The 19,589-nt window shown below is 48.2% G+C and overlaps 2 protein-coding genes across 5 annotated transcripts in view; one reads left to right on the forward strand and one right to left on the reverse strand.

Moving 5' to 3' along the window:
- Positions 1-2,756, forward strand: part of sgk1 (serum/glucocorticoid regulated kinase 1) — a 35,652-nt gene extending 32,896 nt beyond the window's left edge. For all 4 annotated transcript variants that reach the window (XM_064340600.1, XM_064340597.1, XM_064340599.1 and 1 more), the window contains 3 exons: positions 170-325; positions 990-1,079; positions 1,444-2,756. In XM_064340600.1, coding sequence (XP_064196670.1) covers positions 170-325; positions 990-1,079; positions 1,444-1,611 — 414 coding nt within the window. In that variant the 3' untranslated portion in view covers positions 1,612-2,756. The remainder of the gene's footprint in view (positions 1-169; positions 326-989; positions 1,080-1,443) is intronic.
- Positions 2,757-10,330: 7,574 nt separating this feature from the next.
- On the reverse strand, positions 10,331-19,589 carry aldh8a1 (aldehyde dehydrogenase 8 family, member A1). Its single transcript, XM_064340603.1, has 7 exons — positions 18,157-19,589; positions 16,634-16,781; positions 14,949-15,104; positions 13,939-14,088; positions 13,096-13,352; positions 12,249-12,410; positions 10,331-11,954 (listed from the first exon to the last, which is right to left on the reverse strand). The coding sequence occupies exons 1-7, from the start codon at positions 18,469-18,471 to the stop codon at positions 11,502-11,504; spliced, it is 1,641 nt and encodes a 546-aa protein (XP_064196673.1). The 5' UTR covers positions 18,472-19,589; the 3' UTR covers positions 10,331-11,501.

Consider the following 19,589-nt stretch of genomic DNA (forward strand, 5'->3'; position numbering starts at 1 on the left):
CACTTCAGAATTCCCTGGAAGACATTTCTGGAGAATAGCAGTAATGTTGCAACATTAGTCCAAAGGTCAGAGTTAGAGGTAACAGCGAGGTACATACCATTAGATACGGGTGTGTAGAAGTCTCCGGAAACTAACAGGCGTGTGTTTTTCTTTCTTCTTCTCCCTTCAGCCTCCGTTCTACAGTCGCAACACCGCCGAGATGTACGACAACATCCTGAACAAGCCGCTGCAGCTGAAGCCCAACATCTCCAACGCCGCGCGGAACCTTCTCGAGGGCCTGCTGCAGAAGGACCGCACCAAGAGGCTGGGCTGCACCGACGACTTCGTAAGTGTGGACCCCGCCTCGAACTCCCACGTCCCCTCAGGGGCCACAGATCTTGTGCTGGCGTCAGCCGATTAACCGATAAGCCCTGGCATCAATGGCCTGAGTTAATTATGTACAGTGTTTGCAATTGGGTTACCTATCCCCATTAAAAAATTTCTCTTTAAGTTGAAGGCGGTGTAGTATAATGGGTAAGGAACTGGTCCTGTAACTTAAAGATCACGGGTTCGATTCCCGGGTGGGACACTGCCGTTGTACCCTTGAGCAAGATTACTCAACGTGCATATTTTCAGTATATATCCAGCTGTATGAATGGATACTGTGTTAAAATGTAGTGCTAGTCGCTTTGAGCATCTGCTAAATGCCTGTAATGTAATGTATATATAAATTGAATGTAGGTCATTTGTGTAATCTTAATCTGCAGTCTCGCTGTTATTATTGGTATTGTTATTATTTCAATTTCTCCCCGGTTTAAATCAGCAATTAAGAACAGAGCCTGGGGCAAAATGCAGCAGAAAAGCTGGCTGTTCTCTAGGAGCAGTTTGCCTGGCCTGCTTTTTGCGTATCTAACAGTGTAACCCACACAGTGCGGGTCTGTTTCTGAGCCTCTGGCGCTAACGTGCTAACGTGCTAATCTGTTCTCCTGCCTGTCTCTCTCTCTCGACAGACTGAGATCAAGAACCACATGTTCTTCTCGCCCATCAACTGGGACGACCTGAACGCCAAGAGGATCACGCCTCCCTTCAACCCCAACGTGGTACGTATCTGACACGCGCTGGGCGATGGGGCAGGAGGGGGGAGGAGTGTTGGGCGGGGGGGGGGTTTAACGTTTAGAAAAAGAGCCAAAAAAAGCTTACCGAAAAGTGTAAGCGCTTGCTTTTGGGCACACGTAATTCGTGCTCCTGGCTGGGCATTCGTTAAATTCCAGGCTGCGGAATTGAATGTGGAAATGGCAGCCAAGGATTCGTGTGGAGGGGGTGAGGGGCGGGGGGGGGGCCTTGTTTGGACTGCAGTAAAGAGAGCATCTGCGCTGTGCGTCAGTGCCAGCAATAATGTGTCAGCAGAGCAAACTGTGCAACAGTCCTGACTGTGCGTGTGTGTGTGTGGTTTCCCCTTCCCAGACGGGCCCCAGTGACCTGCGGCACTTCGACCCCGAGTTCACGGACGAGCCGGTGCCCAGCTCCATCGGGTGCTCGCCGGACAGCACCCTGATCACCGCCAGCATCAAGGAGGCCGCCGAAGCCTTCCTGGGCTTCTCCTACGCCCCGTCCATGGACTCCTACTTATAGCTAAAAAAAAACAACAAAAAAAAACTTAAAAATAAAAAAAACTATATAGAAAATAAACACTGTAGTCAAGGGACTTGCCTGTAGCTCTCCTTTTAAAATCTCACCGGAATGGGAAATATTTGCACATTTGGTGTCAGGCAGCTTTTTTTTTTTTTTTTCTTTTTCCTTCTTTTTTCGGCTTTTACACCTCGAGGAAAAAAAAAAGAAAGAAACAGTCCCGATTCCTAGCGGCGAACGCGGGGGTTTCGGCTTCTTCTCCGCGAAGACCCCCGCGGGAACCCGTCGCCCGGAACCCGAGGAATTACAGCGATGCCGAACTCTTCCGCTACAGACGCCGACGCACTTTTCATTGCTGCGTCGTTTTTTTTTCTGGAGGGGGGGGGGGGGGGTTTGTTTTTGCGACAGAAGATCCCCCATTCCCGCTCATTGAACTGAATGTTACGACCATATTTTGTAAGGTGCCTTTTTTTTCTCTTCTGTCTAACCCCAGCATGACCGCGTCTGAACGTGCTCCTTGCCCGGACGGACGGGCAGATTCAGAAAACTGTCAGAACTTGAATGTCTACTGTATGCATTTCTGGTTTTCCCCCCCCCCAAGCCCCCCCATCTCCGAAAAGGGGTTGCGACACTACCAGCATCGCACCTTCGTGCTGTTCCGTGTGTCCGTTTCTTCCTCACTTTGGAAAATGTTCTGAATTTGCTGTATGATTTCCGATTCCAGTTTGATTAATTCTGTCGTTTGCCCACAAAATGCTAGAGGAAGCATTGCTGCTACATTTCATCTAAATATGGATGGACCTGGACCAAAAAAAAAAGCAAACAAACTTAAAACAAAACAAAAACGGTCCCATTTGCAGAGTCATGATCACATAGTCTTCCATTGCCTATTTATATATTAATGTTGTACAGTGGGGCATTACTGTGCGTCTGAACTTGACATTCCATTTAATATTGCAGTGCACCTGTATTTAAGTTCCTCTGTACATTTTGGGTATGTGTACTAGTTTTAATGTATATTAAAAAAAAGATTATTAAGGTATGCTTATATGTAACTATTCATATTAAATGTTCTGTAAATTGTAAAATGTTTCAATTTACGTGACCATGTTGGGTTTGCAATAAAGGTTTAATGTTATTTTCCTCAACCTTTGCCATCTTTATTTGGAGTTAATGTCTTGCACTTTGTTATCTTTGCTTGTGGAATCCTGCCAGTTGGCCTAATCTGTGGGCCTGGTGTTCTGTTTAGACGTGTTTTCACGGAGTGAAATGCATTAACGTCCACACAGGTCTCCTGTGTACTCAGAGTGTAAAGAGTAACTTTTTCAGCAAACATCTACCCGGTTACACAAAGGCGCAGAGGGAGGTCGATTAGTTAATGACGCAATTCACGGTCGTTCGTGACACGTTTAGACCAAGCTCCCAGGATTCAGAGAAATGGACCTCAGAGTTAGCTTTTCAGACATGTTAAACATGCCATTTACGTCACGGGCTGGCCCATCTCTCTTTTTCTATAAAGTATTCTTTACCTTTATAAAAAACAAGTAGGTCACCTGAGAACAATTCCGTTTTATTTCTAAAGGAGGCCCTCGGGGAGCTGATGCGGGTTAGGGCGCGCCTCACACAAACCTTCATTGTGGACCATCGTCGTGGAAACCATCGCTTTACGTTCGCCATCGTTTTGAACGCCTTTACATTGGACAACAGGATTTACACACACTTTTGTCTCTTTGAATCACTCCTCCCTCCCCCCTCTCCCTCCCCCCAGTGTGTGACATGAAACCCTTGGATACGCTCAAAGACACGCAGGCCTCTATTCAAATGCATGACCGTACTTTTTTTAGCACACAGAACCACTTCAGACCGGCCACAAGACCTCAGCAGCTCTGTATTGTAAAGAACCTGGGCCTGGGAAAAACGTGATGCTGAATGCACTGCCGCCTCTAGACATCCAAGCAAGTGTCGTAAAACATTGCTAAGAAACTGGCTTGTGACTAAGTGGTTGCTGGTTCAATTCCCAGGTGGGGGGACACTGCAGTTATACTTGTGAGCAAAGCAAATTAATAAAATAGCCAGCAGGAAAAAAAAGAATTGTGTATGTTTTTTTTGTTTTTTTTAGAAGCTGGGTAAGTTTCCCTGCTCAGAAGTATCCGTTAAATGCTGAAAAGAAGTTAAGCAACAGTGCCACTTGGATGTAGGAGGTGGCATCCTCTGAACTCGGCCAAGGGTCCCCCATCTTATCCGGAAAATGCAGGTGTGGGTGCAGGCTTTTGTTTCAACCAAGCAGTTACACACCTGATTCTACTAATCAACTGCTAGAGTCCTTGCTACGGTCCTTGATTAGTAGAATCAGGTGGGTAACTGCTTGGTTGCAACAAAAGCCTGCACCCACACCGGCCCTGTCTGGGTAAGACTGAGAACCCCTGAGTTATATGTAAAGTGATAAGGCAGCCATTTTCCTCTGAAGCTCTGTGTCAGAGGAAGGTTCGGGGGCAGGGCAGCTGCTGCCCAGGTAAGTCAGCAAAGCATGCTGGGACCACAGTTCTGATGAAGCTCCGCCTCTCTGTCCCTCTGCAGTGCTTTGGAGAAAATGGTTTTATAAATTAGCTCTGTTACCATAAGTGCTGCTCCTCACTGGAACTGATCCCACCGTGTTCCGTTTGCACAGACCAACAAGAGAGAGCTTGAACAAGCAGTTTCTGCCTACCAGCCTCTAAACCTGCAGTGTCAAAATCCAAAATCCAGACCTGGAGGGCACGCAGTGTCTGCAGGTTTTTTGGTTTCGTCTTAATCAGTAGCCAGTTTAGACCCTTTAGCCAATCAGTAACTTAAATGAATCACTTAAGTGCTGAAGAACACTGAAGACCAGCAGGCACTGCGGCTCTCCGGGAAAAGAGTTAAACCTGCAGACACTGCGGCTCTCCAGGAAAAGAGTTAAACCTGCAGACACTGCGGCTCTCCAGGAAAAGAGTTAAACCTGCAGACACTGCGGCCCTCCAGGACTGGAGTTAAACCAGCAGACACTGCGACCGTCCAGGACTGGAGTCAAACCTGCAGACACTGCGACCGTCCAGGACTGGAGTTAAACCTGCAGACATTGCGGCCCTCCAGGACTGGAGTTAAACCAGCAGACGCTGCGGCCCTCCAGGACTGGAGTTAGAACTGCAGACGCTGCGGCCCTCCAGGACTGGCTACTCACTGAATGTTGTTTCACACAAAGAGAAAGCATACTGGGACCTGTGTCACAGCAGGATTACTGAGTTAGCTGTTTAACTGTGCTAAGTAAAACCCAAAAAACTCCAAAATCTGGAACATGGACTGAAGCAAAAAGAGCTGTTTTTGGTTTTACTCAGTTATCCAGCTAACTCACTAATCCTACCTCGTGATACAGGCCCTTGTTCTTTATTTCTAATCACTATTTTTCACCGTACCTCTAGACAAGGGGTGTCAAACACAAGTCCTGGGGGGCCACAGTGTCCGTATGTATTGGCTCTTTCCTTTCAGTCAGCCGCCAATAAAGCTTTGAGAAGAAGGCACATGGACTCTTCAGCCAGCCAATAACTTCAATGAATCACTGGTGCCGAAACACATAGACAACCAGCAGGCTCTGCACCCCTCCAAGACCAACCCTATCTAACGAGGAAGCAATGATGTGGGACAACTGTTTTAGAAAATAATCTCAAGATCGCAGAGCGATTCTTATCTCAGTGATGTCACAATGACGATGTTCTCATCTGAAATGCAAGATCGCCCCCTGGTGTTTAAGTGTGTGTCTACATGGCCACTGAAGTGGAGTCTGATTCCTAACCTGGCAGCACTAATACTATTTAAAGCATAGGTGGAATTCTGAAAGGCTTTTCTATAATACCATCCATCCATTATCTGTACCTGCTTATCCTGCACAGGGTCATAGGGGTGCTGGAGTCTATCCCAGCATGCATTGGGCAAGAGGCAGGAATACAACCCTGGAGAGGCCACCAACCTATCGCAGGGCACGAACACCATTCGCTCACACACACATACCAATGGGCAATTTAGAGTCTCCAATTAGCCTACCTGCATGTCTTTGGACTGTGGGAGGAAACTGGAGCACCCGGAGGCAACCCATGCGGACACGGGGGAGAACATGCAAACTCCACTTGCAAAACATGCAAAAAGGCCCCAGGCCGGGATTCGAACCCAGGACTTCTTTCCGCAAAGCAACAACACCGCTGCACCATTGTGCTGCCCTTTTCTGTAATACCAAAAAAAAAGGAGCATGCACAGACTATGCTTGTTTAAAAACAAGAATACGAAGTGCCTGTGTTGAGATGGGTGGGCCATGACCGCCCAAACACTATCCCGACCCACCCATTTATCTTGGCTCTAGCCCAGAACCCCGATTGTGAATTCTCACCTAGGTAGTTCTGGCCCACCTAATACTACGCAGGCCCAACAACCATACGAATATTTCAGCCTGTACTACTGATGTGACGTCACAATTTCCTCCACGTTGCCAGTTCTGGTGCGATTAGAGACCACCGCACCAGGCGGGGAGAGTTCGCGCTTTCCCGTACAGAAGCTGGATTCTCTTCTGCTGAGTTGCGAGGCTTGCGTTCTCTCCGGCAGGGGCACGGTGTCACGCAGCTGGTCCCGGACGGGGGGGTCCGAGCACCGCCCCTGCTGCTACCCCCCCCCCCCCCTTATCTTCCTGGGACACACACACTCCCTCGTGCCCTTTCCTGACAGGATTCTGCAAATGAGCGCGGCACGGAGGCCCGATGTTATCGAGGAAAAGCGAGGGAAAGACTGCGGGGCAACGCCGCGTTATTATTATTATTTCTCTCTCTCTCTCTCTCTCTCTCTTTTTTTTTTTTTCTTTTTTTGTGGCAGCGCTCGAGCCCAGCTTTTTTTTTTCCCCGAAAAACGCTGACCTCCGAAGGCCTTCGGATGCTGCGAGCGCGAGCCGCCGTTTGTTTAACCTGATTAAACTCTGGCGTTTCTCGCCGCTCAGCGAAATTCCATCACGCCCGATAAAATAAAAAAAGACCTTCGTCTGCAGAGCGGTATGTCTTCCTCGCAATGATCGGAAAATTCCAACCAATTTAAATCTCGGCCAAGTTTTTTTTTTTTTTTTTTTTTTTTTTTTTAGGGGGGGAAAAATATACTTCAAAATGGGCTGGTGCCTGTTTTGACTTTGTTCGTGTTTTCACAACAATTTCAATAAACCTACATTCATAACTCATATTTTTACGTAAAGGGACCGTTTTTCGGTTTCAAAGCAGGAAATTAATGCAAGTTCAGAATTATTTCACAAAAAAGTACGTATGATATTCCCTCCTTGCCAAGGCTATTGTTCCCGTTTGAGGCTGGTTTTGCAAACAGGCCCTGAGTGCTTCTGTGAATATTGCAAGACGTGATGACTGCGCAGAAAAATAATCGCCTAAAAACTTTTTTATTTCACTCCGGTAGAATTAGCACATCATCATAACGTGCTGTCGGGCCGTTGAGCCGGGGATAAAGTATGTTTGCCCCCGATAACAGCACTTCCATATATTGTGCGCGCCTGTTAATATGTTATTTGTCTTTTGATTGTCCGGTAGCCTAACTCTCCTGCGGTGGTCAGCGAGTCGCTGACCTACATGTCAGAATGTGGGTCAAACTCGGGCTGCCGGGTGTGATATAACAGTAACATTACTGATCAGCTTTTCTGGCTCTTCTGTTGCTCTTTGCTGCCTTGCAGGACACCACTGCAGACGTCACGATAGCTTGCATAATCTCACGACCGGCTCACCAAGTGTAGTGTATTGACTGTGCGTCAACCTCCACATCTAAATAGCACGCGAGGCACTGCTTGCTTGGTGTAGCCTAGCTGTTCTGCAAACAAACACGCATGGCTAAAATGCGTCCGCAGGCATCCACAGCCAGGCCACAGGATGCCTGGAGCGGTGAAGTTCTGACAGCGGTGCCGAAAGCGTACGAATTATGCAGAATTATGCGTGCGGATAAGGCAGCGAAGAAAGCGCGATACAGTCCCATGATGAAAGGTGCTTTACGCACGTGCGCAAATCATGGGAATGTCAGGTATTTCAAGCCCGAGGGGTTGGATTTGAGCAACCTCACCGTTGCATTTATTACATTCCATTCCACCGTAGGCATGCGGCAGATGCTCTTTTCCAGAATCACGTACACACCCTTTGTATTTTTTTTACATTGAACCCATTTATACACATTTAGACTGAAGCAATTCTGGTTAAGTGCTCCGTACAAGGCCAGACACCAGTGTACCTACCTGGGAATCAAATCAGGACCTCCATCACCACAACCAGTTGCCTTCTACGACAACTGGCTGTATATATATATATCTGATCCCAAGAATTAAAATAAAGCATACACGATCAATGTAGTTAACGTTTGTTCATTCTGTTTTTCTTCCTGAATTGGCGTTCCTTTTGAATGTACGGCTAAATCATCTTCGTGGGGGAAAGTGTAGCGTTCATAGACAGAAAAATGAATCGGGAGGTTTCGCCTGTCACTGTGCCCACCAAGGCCGTTTAAGGTTCGCTGTCCCAGTTTTTTTTTTCCTTTTTCGTTCTTACGTAACCCTACGCCTGGCATCCTGTCCCGGTGCAGCGCGGAGATTTCCTTCCAAGAACCTGTCATCGTCGTGAATCATGCGCTCCAATCAACTCCGAAAAAAGTACAGAAACAGACCTGCCCGAAACCGTACGTGCCACAGAAACACACACAATGACTTCCCTGAACACAAACGTTCGGTCCTTCCAGCGGGCCAGAGTGCGCTCTAGACCTGAAGAGGACGTGTGATTATTTCCCTCATGTTAACATAAATCAGGCTCCTCACGTCACACATAGTGGGAGCGCTCTCTGTGAGGGAAGCATTCGATTGTCTCTGATTCTGACTTTTTGTCTCTGTCGATAGACACAAATGATGACAGACTCGGCGGAGGAGTTCATAGGGTTGCTGACCCATATACAACCCTCCCCCTCAACACCCCCCCTCCGCCCCCCACCCCCCATATGTACAGGGCTTCGCCTCCTACTGACAGTTTCTATATTGCAATCTCATCTCCACCTGTAACCCTCTCTGCTGTCCCCATCTGAATAAGGTGGGGAAACAAAACACAGCAGGACGGCAGGCTGTCCAGTCTGCTAAGAGAACAAACGCTGTCTGGGCGTGGCCATCTTGCCGGCTTTCAGCACGTATGCTGGAGGCTGCTCTGCCCGTCAGCTTCATTGCAGCGTTTTTTGAAAGTCTGTTTTTGGAAATGTGAACTCATCTCTTCTCTTCCTCTGGTGAACCTCCACCTCAAGCGCACCTTGGTCCCCACTGCAGTAAAACAGTGCAGATTTATTTCAGTCCTCTCTGTTCCCTTCTGAACTGACGACTCCGCTCTTTCAACCCGGCTACCTGTTTAGCGACCGAGTCCTTCTTGTAAGCTACATGATTTTAAAAATTATTTCAACAGTAATATTTAACAATATTGTTAATCTGCTCATTTTTTTACTCCTCCTCCTCTTCCTCTTCCTCTTCCTCCTCCTCTTCCTCTTCCTCTTCCTCCTCCTCTTCCTCCTCCTCCTCCTCTTCCTCCTCCTCATCATCATCATCAACAGGGGTCAGCAGCCCTAGGCCCAGAAAGCTCCAGGGTGTCAGGGTCCAGCTGGTTTTTGTTTTCACCTTAAAATCCGCAACCAGTGCAGACCCAAGGAAGCAGGTGAGGCGAGCTGTTTAATCACCTGCTTTAACTGACTGATAAGCACAAAGTGACGATGGAAATCAGACGGACCTGCAGCTCTCCAGGACCAGGGCTGATGACCTCCCATCATCATCATCATCATCATCATCCTCATCATCATCATGGTCATCACAATGCAAGTCCTCACTGTTCAATAATGACAGTTAGCCATCGGTTTACTTCTGAAAGTGGAAAGTTTTTTTTTCTTAAAACGCCAGGACACAGCAGTGATCTGTGAGGAAGGAACTGGGACCCCCTCCACTTCAGAGCGAACAAGACCAGGTTAAAACCTAGTATATGGCTGGACCTAACACACGTGAACCGGCCGACCAATGGCGTAACTTCATAACTCGGCCGACCGATGGTGTAACTTCATAACTCGGCCGACCAATGGTGTAACTTCATAACTCGGCCGACCAATGGTGTAACTTAATAACTCGGCTGACCAATGGTGTAACTTCATAACTCGGCTGACCAATGGTGTAACTTCATAACTCGGCCGGCCAATGGTGTAACTTCATCACTCACTCAGTCACTCAGTCAGTCACAGACATTCGCGTTTGTAGGGCTGGCCCCCGCTGTTGCGGTCCGGCCAAAAAAGGAGTGCGGGGAACGGCCCGCGGACTCCGCTCACGCGCAGACCCGCACGTCCCTCCCGCCGGTCGGAAAACGCCCGGGGCTGAGACGCGGCACGCCAAGCTAAAATCAGCGAGTGCCAGCGGGGGCAGGTCGCCAACGGCAACACGGCCCCTCCCCGGCCCCCCCCCCGCCCTTTTAAGGTCCGCGCCCCGCCACCGTTATCTGGGCGGTCCGGCATCCACTCGACCGTCGCCAAGGAAACGGCAGGAAACAAACTGCGATCCAAAGCGCTGTAGACGGTCAGCGGGCTCTGTGGCGCGACGTGACCGAACGCACTCTCGCTATTTAAAAAAAATAAATAAATAAAATAAAATAAAATAAACATCCCCTCCCATTCCCACCAAAGTGCATTTTTGTTTCAACGATTTATTTTCACTTGTACAGAAAAGCTTCCGTCGAGCAGCGAATGGGACAGTGACTTTTTTTTAATGACACCAAATTAATTTTGATACAGATTGCTGAGGAATGAGTGCGGTTGCTGTCTGGTACAAAATGGCTACACGGCATCGCATTAGTAAGTGGACTCGCGGCTGATAAGATTATAACAATCTCATACCCAGGAGAAGATAACTAGAGCAGGCCTACTTCTTTATAGTTTAACAGTTCTGAATGATTAGTTATTCCAGCCTTTATCCCTGAATAAAACCCTGAAATATTATCCTTCCTACAGAGCATAGTATGCGAGACGTGTAGTACATGTTGCCTTTTTGCAGACTTCTATGAAATTCTACGGTTGCAGAGGACATGTACTGTAAATAAAAGAATGACCCCCATCACAGCTTGTTCTTTGGTGTTTCCATGGCGAAAAGTAAAATCACCGGTTAAAAGAGCAAAGGTCGAAATGAAATGTGTTACGCATTCTCCCAAACCGACAAATATAGCTCATCTTGAAGTTGAGTAGAATCTTAAAATATGATCATGGGCAGTTGCCATTATATGAAGTGTAGAACTATGTATTTTTAAATGTGTTCACAAATACATACGTGGAATCAAAGATCAAGTATTTTGAAAATACGTTTGAATGTATCTCTCAATGATTTCTTAAAAAATACACTCCTTGTCTCAGCAGGCCAACAGTCCAAAATACTCAGTGTCTGAAAATACTTAAATACATTTGTTGTAAGTATTTGCAAATACGGACGTGTGAACACATTTATAAAATTGCTTTTTAAAATAATCTGAATGCATATTTCAACCCAGGTCCGAACTCTGTCGAAGTGGTCACATTGAAGGTCAAAGCGGTCAAGGGGAAGGTCGAAGCGATCATTGTGAAGGTCAAATCGGTCACAGTGAAGGTCAAAGCGGTCATGGTGAAGGTCAAAGCGATCATTGTGAAGGTCAAATCGGTCAAGGGGAAGGTCGAAGCGATCATTGTGAAGGTCAAATCGGTCATGGGGAAGGTTGAATCGGTCATGGGGAAGGTTGAATCGGTCATGGGGAAGGTTGAAGCGGTCGCTGTAGCGTGTTGAATCAGGTGGGGTAGAGATGGTGAGGACACAAGGGTGAACGGCGTGCGGTAGCTCAGTGTTTCACAGTGATGGTCTTCACCTCGGTGAAGAAGTGGTAGGAGTCTCGGGCCCCCTCCCGGCCGATCCCCGAACACTTCATGCCCCCGAAGGGCAGGTTCAGGTCCCGGATGAGCCAGCAGTTGGTCCAGACCAGGCCCGCCTGCAGTCCCCGGGCCACCCGGTGGACCCGCCCCACGTCCCGCGACCAGACGGTGGCCGACAGGCCGTACTTGACCCCGTTGGCGCGGCGGACGACCTCGGCCTCGCCGTCGAAGGGCACCACGCAGGTCACGGGGCCGAAGATCTCCTCCTGCATGCACCGCGAGCCGTCCGCCACGTCGCTGATCACCGTCGGGGCCATGAAGTAGCCGCCCCTGTACCGCTCCGGGAGGTCCAGGGCGTCCACGCCTTCCCCACAATGCACCTTGCCTCCCTCCGCCAGGGCCAGCTTCACGTAACCCCTGACCTGAGGTGAGAGGGCAACGAGAACAGAATGAGAATCGCCGCCAGGGGGGTGACTCAGGGTTAGGGAACTGGTCTTGTGACTCAGAGAGGTTGCGGGTTTGACTCCCAGGTGGGGCAGTGCCATTGTACCCTTGAGCAAAGCCATTTAACCTGAACTGACTTCAGTGAAAATTCAGCAGTATAAACATTGTGCAAGCAAAGGTCAGTTTTAAGTCGCTCGAGATCTGAAAACACACTTGGGAGGATGTTTGAAGTTTAGTAAAGAGGCTAAACTAGCGTAGCCGAAGCGCCAGACCTTTTCTAAGTGCTCTTTGCTGATAAGGGCTCCGTTGTTGCTGCCCGTATCCGTGGGAACCCCCGTTTTCAACTGCCGAGCAGCTTCCACGAACCTCTGCAGGAATTCTGGGTAGATGCTCCGCTCCACAAAGATCCTGCTGGTGCACAGACAGATTTCCCCCTGCGGAGAAGAGGGCAGGTAAAGGTGAGCTAAGGTCTTTACCTGTGCTCACAAGTACTGATAAAGCACTGTAATGGAGAGGATCATCTTTATGGCAGGGTCCTCCAGTGCTGGGATCAACTCCATCTCTATCTCAATTCAGTCCACCCATCCGTTATCTAACATGCTTATTCCTGGTCAGAGTCACGAGGGGGTTGGAGGCTATCCCAGCATGCATTGGCCAAGAGACAGGAATGCGCTCTGGACAGGTCGCCATCAAAAGGCACACACACCATTCACTCACACACTTACACCTATGAGCATAGCCTAAGCTGAATGTCTTTGTACTGTGGGAGGAAACTGGATTACCTGGAGGAAACCCACACGGACACGGTGAGAACATGCAAACTCCACACAGAAAGGCCCCAATATACTGAAATGTACCTTGCTGAAAAACTTAATTGAAAATTATAGACATTTTTATCAGTTAATTTGCTTAATTGACTCAAAATTTAATAGGTCTGGCATCACAACAGAACAGTGAGAAATGGATACAAAAGGCACTTAAAATCAGTATGAAGCATGGGCGCCCTCGTGTGGTCAGATGTGAGAAGGCATAATTTCACAGCAGTGAGCAAGAGCGCCTCTGCAGAAGCACACTGCAGAGATGCCATTACTCCACCGCTCCAGCAGAGGGCGGTCTGACCTGGTTGGAGAAGCTGGAGCGGACGGTGGTGGCGATGCACTCCTCCAGGTCGGCGTCCTGGAAGACGACGGCCGGGTTCTTGCCGCCCAGCTCCAGGGACAGCTTCTTGCAGTAGGGGGCGCTGTGCTCGGTGATGACCCTGGCCGTGGCGGTGCTGCCGGTGAAGGAGATGAGGGGCACCTCGGGGTGCGACACCAGGGCGTCCCCCGCCCGCGGGCCAGTCCCAAACACGATGTTCACCACGCCGGGGGGCATACCTGAAACGGGGAAGCAGCGGTGTCCATAACCAGCGAATCACAGCTACTGACAGTACTCCTCTCACCCACAACCACGCCTGTATTATACAGGAGTGGTTCTTTTCATTTCAAACCCCAGCTTGGCTCACCTGATTCAACTAACTAACAGCTCAACGAGAACTCTATGTCAAGGTTAATGTCAAGGTCAGCTTTATTGTCATAATACAATCTAGGATAGCACAATGAAATGAGGTGGTGGGTCTCAACACCTCTAGCTGTTGAGTGAGGTGTGCTTTGTTAGGGTTGGAGTGAAAACCTACAGTCCTGGTCTCTCTTTTTTTGCATGTCTCTGTAATAAACATTTTGTGAGCATTATCCGGTGTCTGGGCATTATGTTTATGTTGACATTATAAACCTTGGCAGACCCTGAATGCCTAACTGTTTCTCCATGCCTACTGACACTGCGTCCGTTCTTAATGCATTAACTCCTACAGACGCTGAGCAGTGATTGACAGAGTGATGTTAGCTCATATTAGCAGGGGGGCGGAGTCTCACAGTGATTGACAGGGTGACGTCAGCTCAGACAAACAGGGGGGCGGAGTCTCACCAGCCTCCTCCAGCAGTTTGCACATCATCCAGGCCGTGACCGACGTCATCTCGCTGGGCTTGGCCACCACCGTGTTGCCCGCGGCGATGGCTGGAGCGATCTTCCAGGTGAGGAGGTAGAGGGGCAGGTTCCAGGGGCTGATCAGTCCAGCTGAGCACAGGTGTGGGGCGGGGGGGGGCAGGGGGGGTGCGGGGGGGCGCAGGAGAGGGGCAGGGCAGGTTAGAACACCTGTACCATTCCACCACACTCAGTACACAGCAAAAATGTCCAGTGTTAATTCAACTCTTGTCAGCCCAGTAGGAACCATATTAACTCTGTGAGAGTTCATTTAACACTGACTATTTTACTGTGTACCATAAAGGTCTGGTGCAGGTCAACACTTCAGCAGCACATGAAACCAAAAAGATATTTTAAATGTGCATAAATGTCACATCACACAGCCCACATCAAAACCAGGATTAACATATACAGTATATTAATTGACTGTTTCCATAACAACCAGTTACCAGACTCCCACTGCTCTTTAAGCCGACAGCACACGTTCTAATTGGGCAGAATTTATTCAGAAAACGTGATAAAATCCTTTATAAATTGGCCGGTGGGTTTTCTTTGATCTGAACCAGCCTTAGCTGTCAGCCAAGTCAGACCTTGGACACTAAGTCCCTTGGGTTCAATACATTTTTTAAACTACTTAAAAAAATTTTTTTTTATGTTATTCTCTCTGCAATTTTGGCATGCCTGGTTGAATACAGTAAGTGTATAAGGGGTGAGCCTACACTCAAGGTATAAAGCCGTTTATTAAGAAAACTAGGTCAGAATAATTGACTTGAACAAAAAAATAAATAAATAAATAAAAAACTTCAAAAGCAGGGGCCCTCCTGGAACAGGGTTGTGTGTCCCCTGGTGCAGACGGAGAGGAGGGGGAGCGGGGGTTGGGGAGGTTTCGCCCCCCTCGCCCCGCAGCCTTACCCCACTCCCATTACCCCCCACCCCCCCCCCCAGAGCCTTACCCACTCCCACGGGACTGCGCACTGTGTAGTTCATGCAGCCCATGTGGTCCATCTGGCTGCAGTCGGTGGTGTGGTGCAGGACGGACGAGGCAAAGAAGCGGAAGTTGTAGGCGGATCGGGGGATGTCCACGGTGCGGGCGAAGGTCACCGTCTTCCCTGCAGCGCGGGGGGAGAAAGAAGAAACCGTGCGGCGTTTGACATTGTTACCGCAGTAAGGTAGGGCTTGGGCAGCCCTGCTGGGCCCTGTATCCTGTGTACCTGTATCCCTGTATCCTGCGTACCTGTAACCCTGTATCCTGTGTACCTGTATCTGTGTATCCTGTGTACCTGTATCCCTGTATCCTGCGTACCTGTATCTGTGTATCCTGTGTACCTGTATCCCTGTATCCTGCATACCTGTATCTGTGTATCCTGTGTACCTGTATCCCTGTATCCTGTGTACCTGTATCCCTGTATCCTGTGTACCTGTATCTGTGTATCCTGTGTACCTGTATCCCTGTATCCTGCATACCTGTATCTGTGTATCCTGTGTACCTGTGTATCCTGTGTACCTGTATCCCTGTATCCTGCATACCTGTATCTGTGTATCCTGTGTACCTGTATCTGTGTATCCTGTGTACCTGTATCTCTGTATCCTGTGTACCTGTATCTGTGTATCCTGTGTACCTGTATCCCTGTATCCTGTGTACCTGTATCTGTGTATCCTGTGTACCTGTATCTGTGTATCCTGTGTACCTGTATCTGTGTATCCTGTGTACCTGTATCCCTGCATCCTGTGTACCTGTATCTGTGTATCCTGTGTACCTGTATCCCTGTATCCTGCATACCTGTATCTGTGTATCCTGTGTACCTGTATCCCTGCATCCTGTGTACCTGTATCTGTGTATCCTGTGTACCTGTATCTCTATATCCTGTGTACCTGTATTCCTGTATCCTGCGTACCTGTATCTGTGTATCCTGTGTACCTGTATCCCTGTATCCTGCGTACCTGTATCTCTATATCCTGCGTACCTGTATTCCTGTATCCTGTGTACCTGTAACCCTGTATCCTCCATCCATGATTACTGAGTTAGCTGGATAACTGACACTGAGTAAAACCCAGAACCCTCTTAAATCTGGAACATGGATTGAAGTAAAAAGAGTTGTTCCGAGTTTTACTCAGTTACCCAGCTAACTGAGTAATCCTGCTACATGAAACACCTCCCGGATCCTGAAGAGACACCTGGCACCTTGTTTTCAGACTTTGCTGTCTAATCACCTAGTTCTCTATGTCAAAGATTACACATTTAGCCAAGCATGCCCCCTGCTGGCCTGATTGTGGAACATGCTGAGATAACAGGGAAAAAAGAAAGTATTTTTGGAGAGTATTTGAGAATACAGTATTTACTTGGTGTGTTCAGCAGTCAGTGGTGAGCTGTGGTCACATTTTGAAGACCAGCTATCAGTTTAGTACATACATCTCATTTCAGTTTGAAATGTTCACCATTCAACAATGTAAATGGCCCAATGACAGTTCATAGCAGAAAGAAAACTGATAAATTGACAGGAATTAGCAAAAGGAGATTTACATTTTTTTGGAGGAGATGGGAGGGGGCTGGAGGGGGGGTGAGGGGTGGGAGGGGGCTGAGAGGGGGCCGGTAGGAGCCCTCCTCTCCACCCCCTGCGGGGGCATTGGCCTGCAGTACCTTGGTCTTTGGATTCGGCCTGGGCGAACTCCTCCAGGTGGGCGTCGATGAGGTCGGCCAGTTTGTGGAGGACTTTGGCCCGCTCGGCCGGACTCCGGGAGGCCCACTCCGGGAAGGCCTCCTGGGCGGCCTTCACCGCCGCCTCCACCTGAGCGAAACCAGGGAAACCGCCTCCGTTACCAGGGAGACGAGCATCCCGACCCAGGGCCCTCCCCCCCCCCCCAACACAATGATCCCGGTGCCCGTAATTCACACGTGTGAACCGGGCTGCCAGTCCACGGGCCCTGAGGGACAGCCTTCTGGGGAGGCAGCTCGGCACGGCGCCTTAGACAACTGCACTCTAAACCAGAAGGTTGTGAGTTCAAATCACAAGTGGAACAAGGCTGTCCTCAAACTTGCGAAAGGTAGTCAACTTCCTTAACTAACAGCATTTGTGCCAGCGCGACCATCAGTGTTATTTTTAAAAAACGCTTAATTAGGGGAAAGAGACAGACAATTAGGATTTAATTATGACCACAAGGGTTCAAATGTTATTTGATGAAATGATGAAGGATAATGTTTTTAAACGCACAGGAAATTAATATAAAATTGCACTTGTCTTATTCAGAATTAATCATTCAGGGTGTAGGATTAAAGGTCACCAATCACTCATCCACAGATGATGTATGTGCACATGCAGTGCAGCACCAAGCACAAAGTTCTGCCATGGCTCAGGAAAGGGTTATAACGTTTCAGCGTTATTATACTACAGGCTTACAGCGACAGGACATTTCCCTGTCAAATGTACAGTTAAACTACTGCCAGAGCAACAGGCCCGACTGCTTTAGTTCTTTAATATTGTACAGTTAAACTACTGCCAGAGCAAGAGGCCCGACTGCTTTACTTCTTTAATAATGTACAGTTAGCCATCCTATACTTAGAAAAACACCTGCGTTGCGCACTTACAGTTAAAGCACTGGTGCAGGAACTGAGGGAGATGTACAAATTAATAATTAGCAAACACACAGTGCGGTGTTGACTCTGCTGAAGTACAAAGGTGATGCACTCTGACTCAGACGTTTTTTTTTTGTGCATGCATAAAATGCAATCTGAGCTATGCGCAGCATTTATTTTATCGTCTGATTATGTGTCAGTATTTTTGTAGACATACATGACATGTATACATTGGGAGATAATTTCATGTGTATTTATCTGTGCAGGCAATAAAACTCTGTCCCCATCAACAGCAAGAGGTATAGGGTGAGCAGACCATCAACCCGAAACTCGGAAAAGTTTATCACCCGTTTCAACGCTATTTAGGTTGGACGTCGCAGAAATCAGCCACACTATAAAAAAATGACCCGGGGGATCCAAAGGAAAGATATTGGCGTTGCCTCCCTGAAAACGCGATCGCAATTCACCCACCAATGAAATTAATCGTTAGAAATACCTGGGACAGTACGTATAACCATGGCAGAGCGCAAAAGACAGGCAAGCAAAGGTTACTAATGACACCCGCTCCACGCATTATCCTACATCCCCACCTCTTCCTTGTCGCTGTCCGGAACTCTGCAGTACACCTCGCCCGTGGATGGATCATAGGAATCTATAAACCTGGAGCAGGGCACGAATTTTCCTCCTATGTAATTCTCCAGAATCAAATGAGTCCGGTTATCAGCCATTTTGGGCATGACTGCGAAAGGATTCTCTTGGGGAAATGTTTTTCTCGCAACGCAGAAAGCAAAACTACGCCGTAGCAGGTGCAACCTGGATCCTGAGTTGAGAATCGCGTGCTGTGATTTACATATTGAACGGTGAGCGCTGGATGATGCGTCTAGCCCCGCCTCTCTACAATCCATATTTTACGCGTCAAGTGCATGAATTGCAACGACCAATAGCGCCTCCGCGACAGAATGCTTGACAAGAAGTTGCACCAATCGTGAGAGTATGGAGGATAGGACGACGGCGTGTACCGGTTGTTCATTGAGCAAAACACGGCTGTGGTGAAATACGTGCCTTTTGACCTTACCATGGAAAAAGAGAACCGACGGTTTCTATGAACGGCGGGGGGCGGTTACACTTGCGCCACACAGCCGGGTTACGAGTGTTTATTCCGGGGCATTCCCCCAAATACAAAAAATAAACATAATTTGTCATCAGTTAATTTAGTGTGCACACGTTATTTACATTACACTGATCAGACCCAAGTGGTTCTCCAGTTGATCTTCACATTTTTAACCTGGGCCGAACATATGAAAGTAAAGAACTTCCGTACTTCATTCAACTCGAATGCAGTATAAACGCAGATTTTATCTTTCCAACTAAAGTCGGTGCATTTGCTACATTGCTCGATTGCTATAAGCCGAGACCATTCACCCGTAACAGTAACAACAGCCAGCCGGAAGATGGCGCCATTATCACACATATCGGATCAGGCAAAGTCTCACTCACCTTTTTTGAATTCCAGGTGACTCCAGAACGAGGAGCCGTTCCTCCAAGATGAACTCACGTACGCAGTTTACACCGCTCTCCCCACCTCAGCGTCACAGGTCACATGACCACACTGTTTATTTTCGCAACATCACAAAGAGCACACGGGCTACCTGCACTGACTAACTGATTTTCTGCCCTTTAAAGCTGAGGAGAATTCAGGTGAAACAGCAGCTCAGTAGTAGGAATCTCAAAAACAGATTCTGGAGGGCTACACTTACACCTCCTTTCCAAGGCCGAAACTGGCTGCTGACGGGTAGGAAACTACAGGAACCAGAAGTCATTGCAGCCCCCACAGGACTGGAGGTTTACATCCCAGCTCTAATGGCTCTAAAGGCTGTAAATGTAAAAGAGGGGTGTCAAATTCGACTCCTGGCAAGTACTTGTATTTTCCTTTCAATCATAAGTCAAACAAGGCCTTCAGAACATGTGGACAGATCTTTAACCAATCAAAAAACTAAATGATTCACTAGTGCTACAACGCACA

Source organism: Anguilla rostrata, chromosome 6 (assembly GCF_018555375.3).
Source record: "Anguilla rostrata isolate EN2019 chromosome 6, ASM1855537v3, whole genome shotgun sequence".
Classification (NCBI taxonomy): Eukaryota; Metazoa; Chordata; class Actinopteri; order Anguilliformes; family Anguillidae; genus Anguilla; species Anguilla rostrata.

What these genes read in the sequence shown, in the direction of transcription:
- aldh8a1 (XM_064340603.1), bottom strand. Translation starts at nt 18,471, where the DNA reads ATGGATTGTAGAGAGGCGGGGCTAGACGCATCATCCAGCGCTCACCGT. An exon ending in CGGACAGCGACAAGGAAGAG is followed by an intron (nt 16,782 to 18,156) that starts GTGGGGATGTAG and finishes GGTTTCGCTCAG; the next exon opens with GTGGAGGCGGCGGTGAAGGC. An exon ending in GCTCCAGCTTCTCCAACCAG is followed by an intron (nt 12,411 to 13,095) that starts GTCAGACCGCCC and finishes TCTTCTCCGCAG; the next exon opens with GGGGAAATCTGTCTGTGCAC.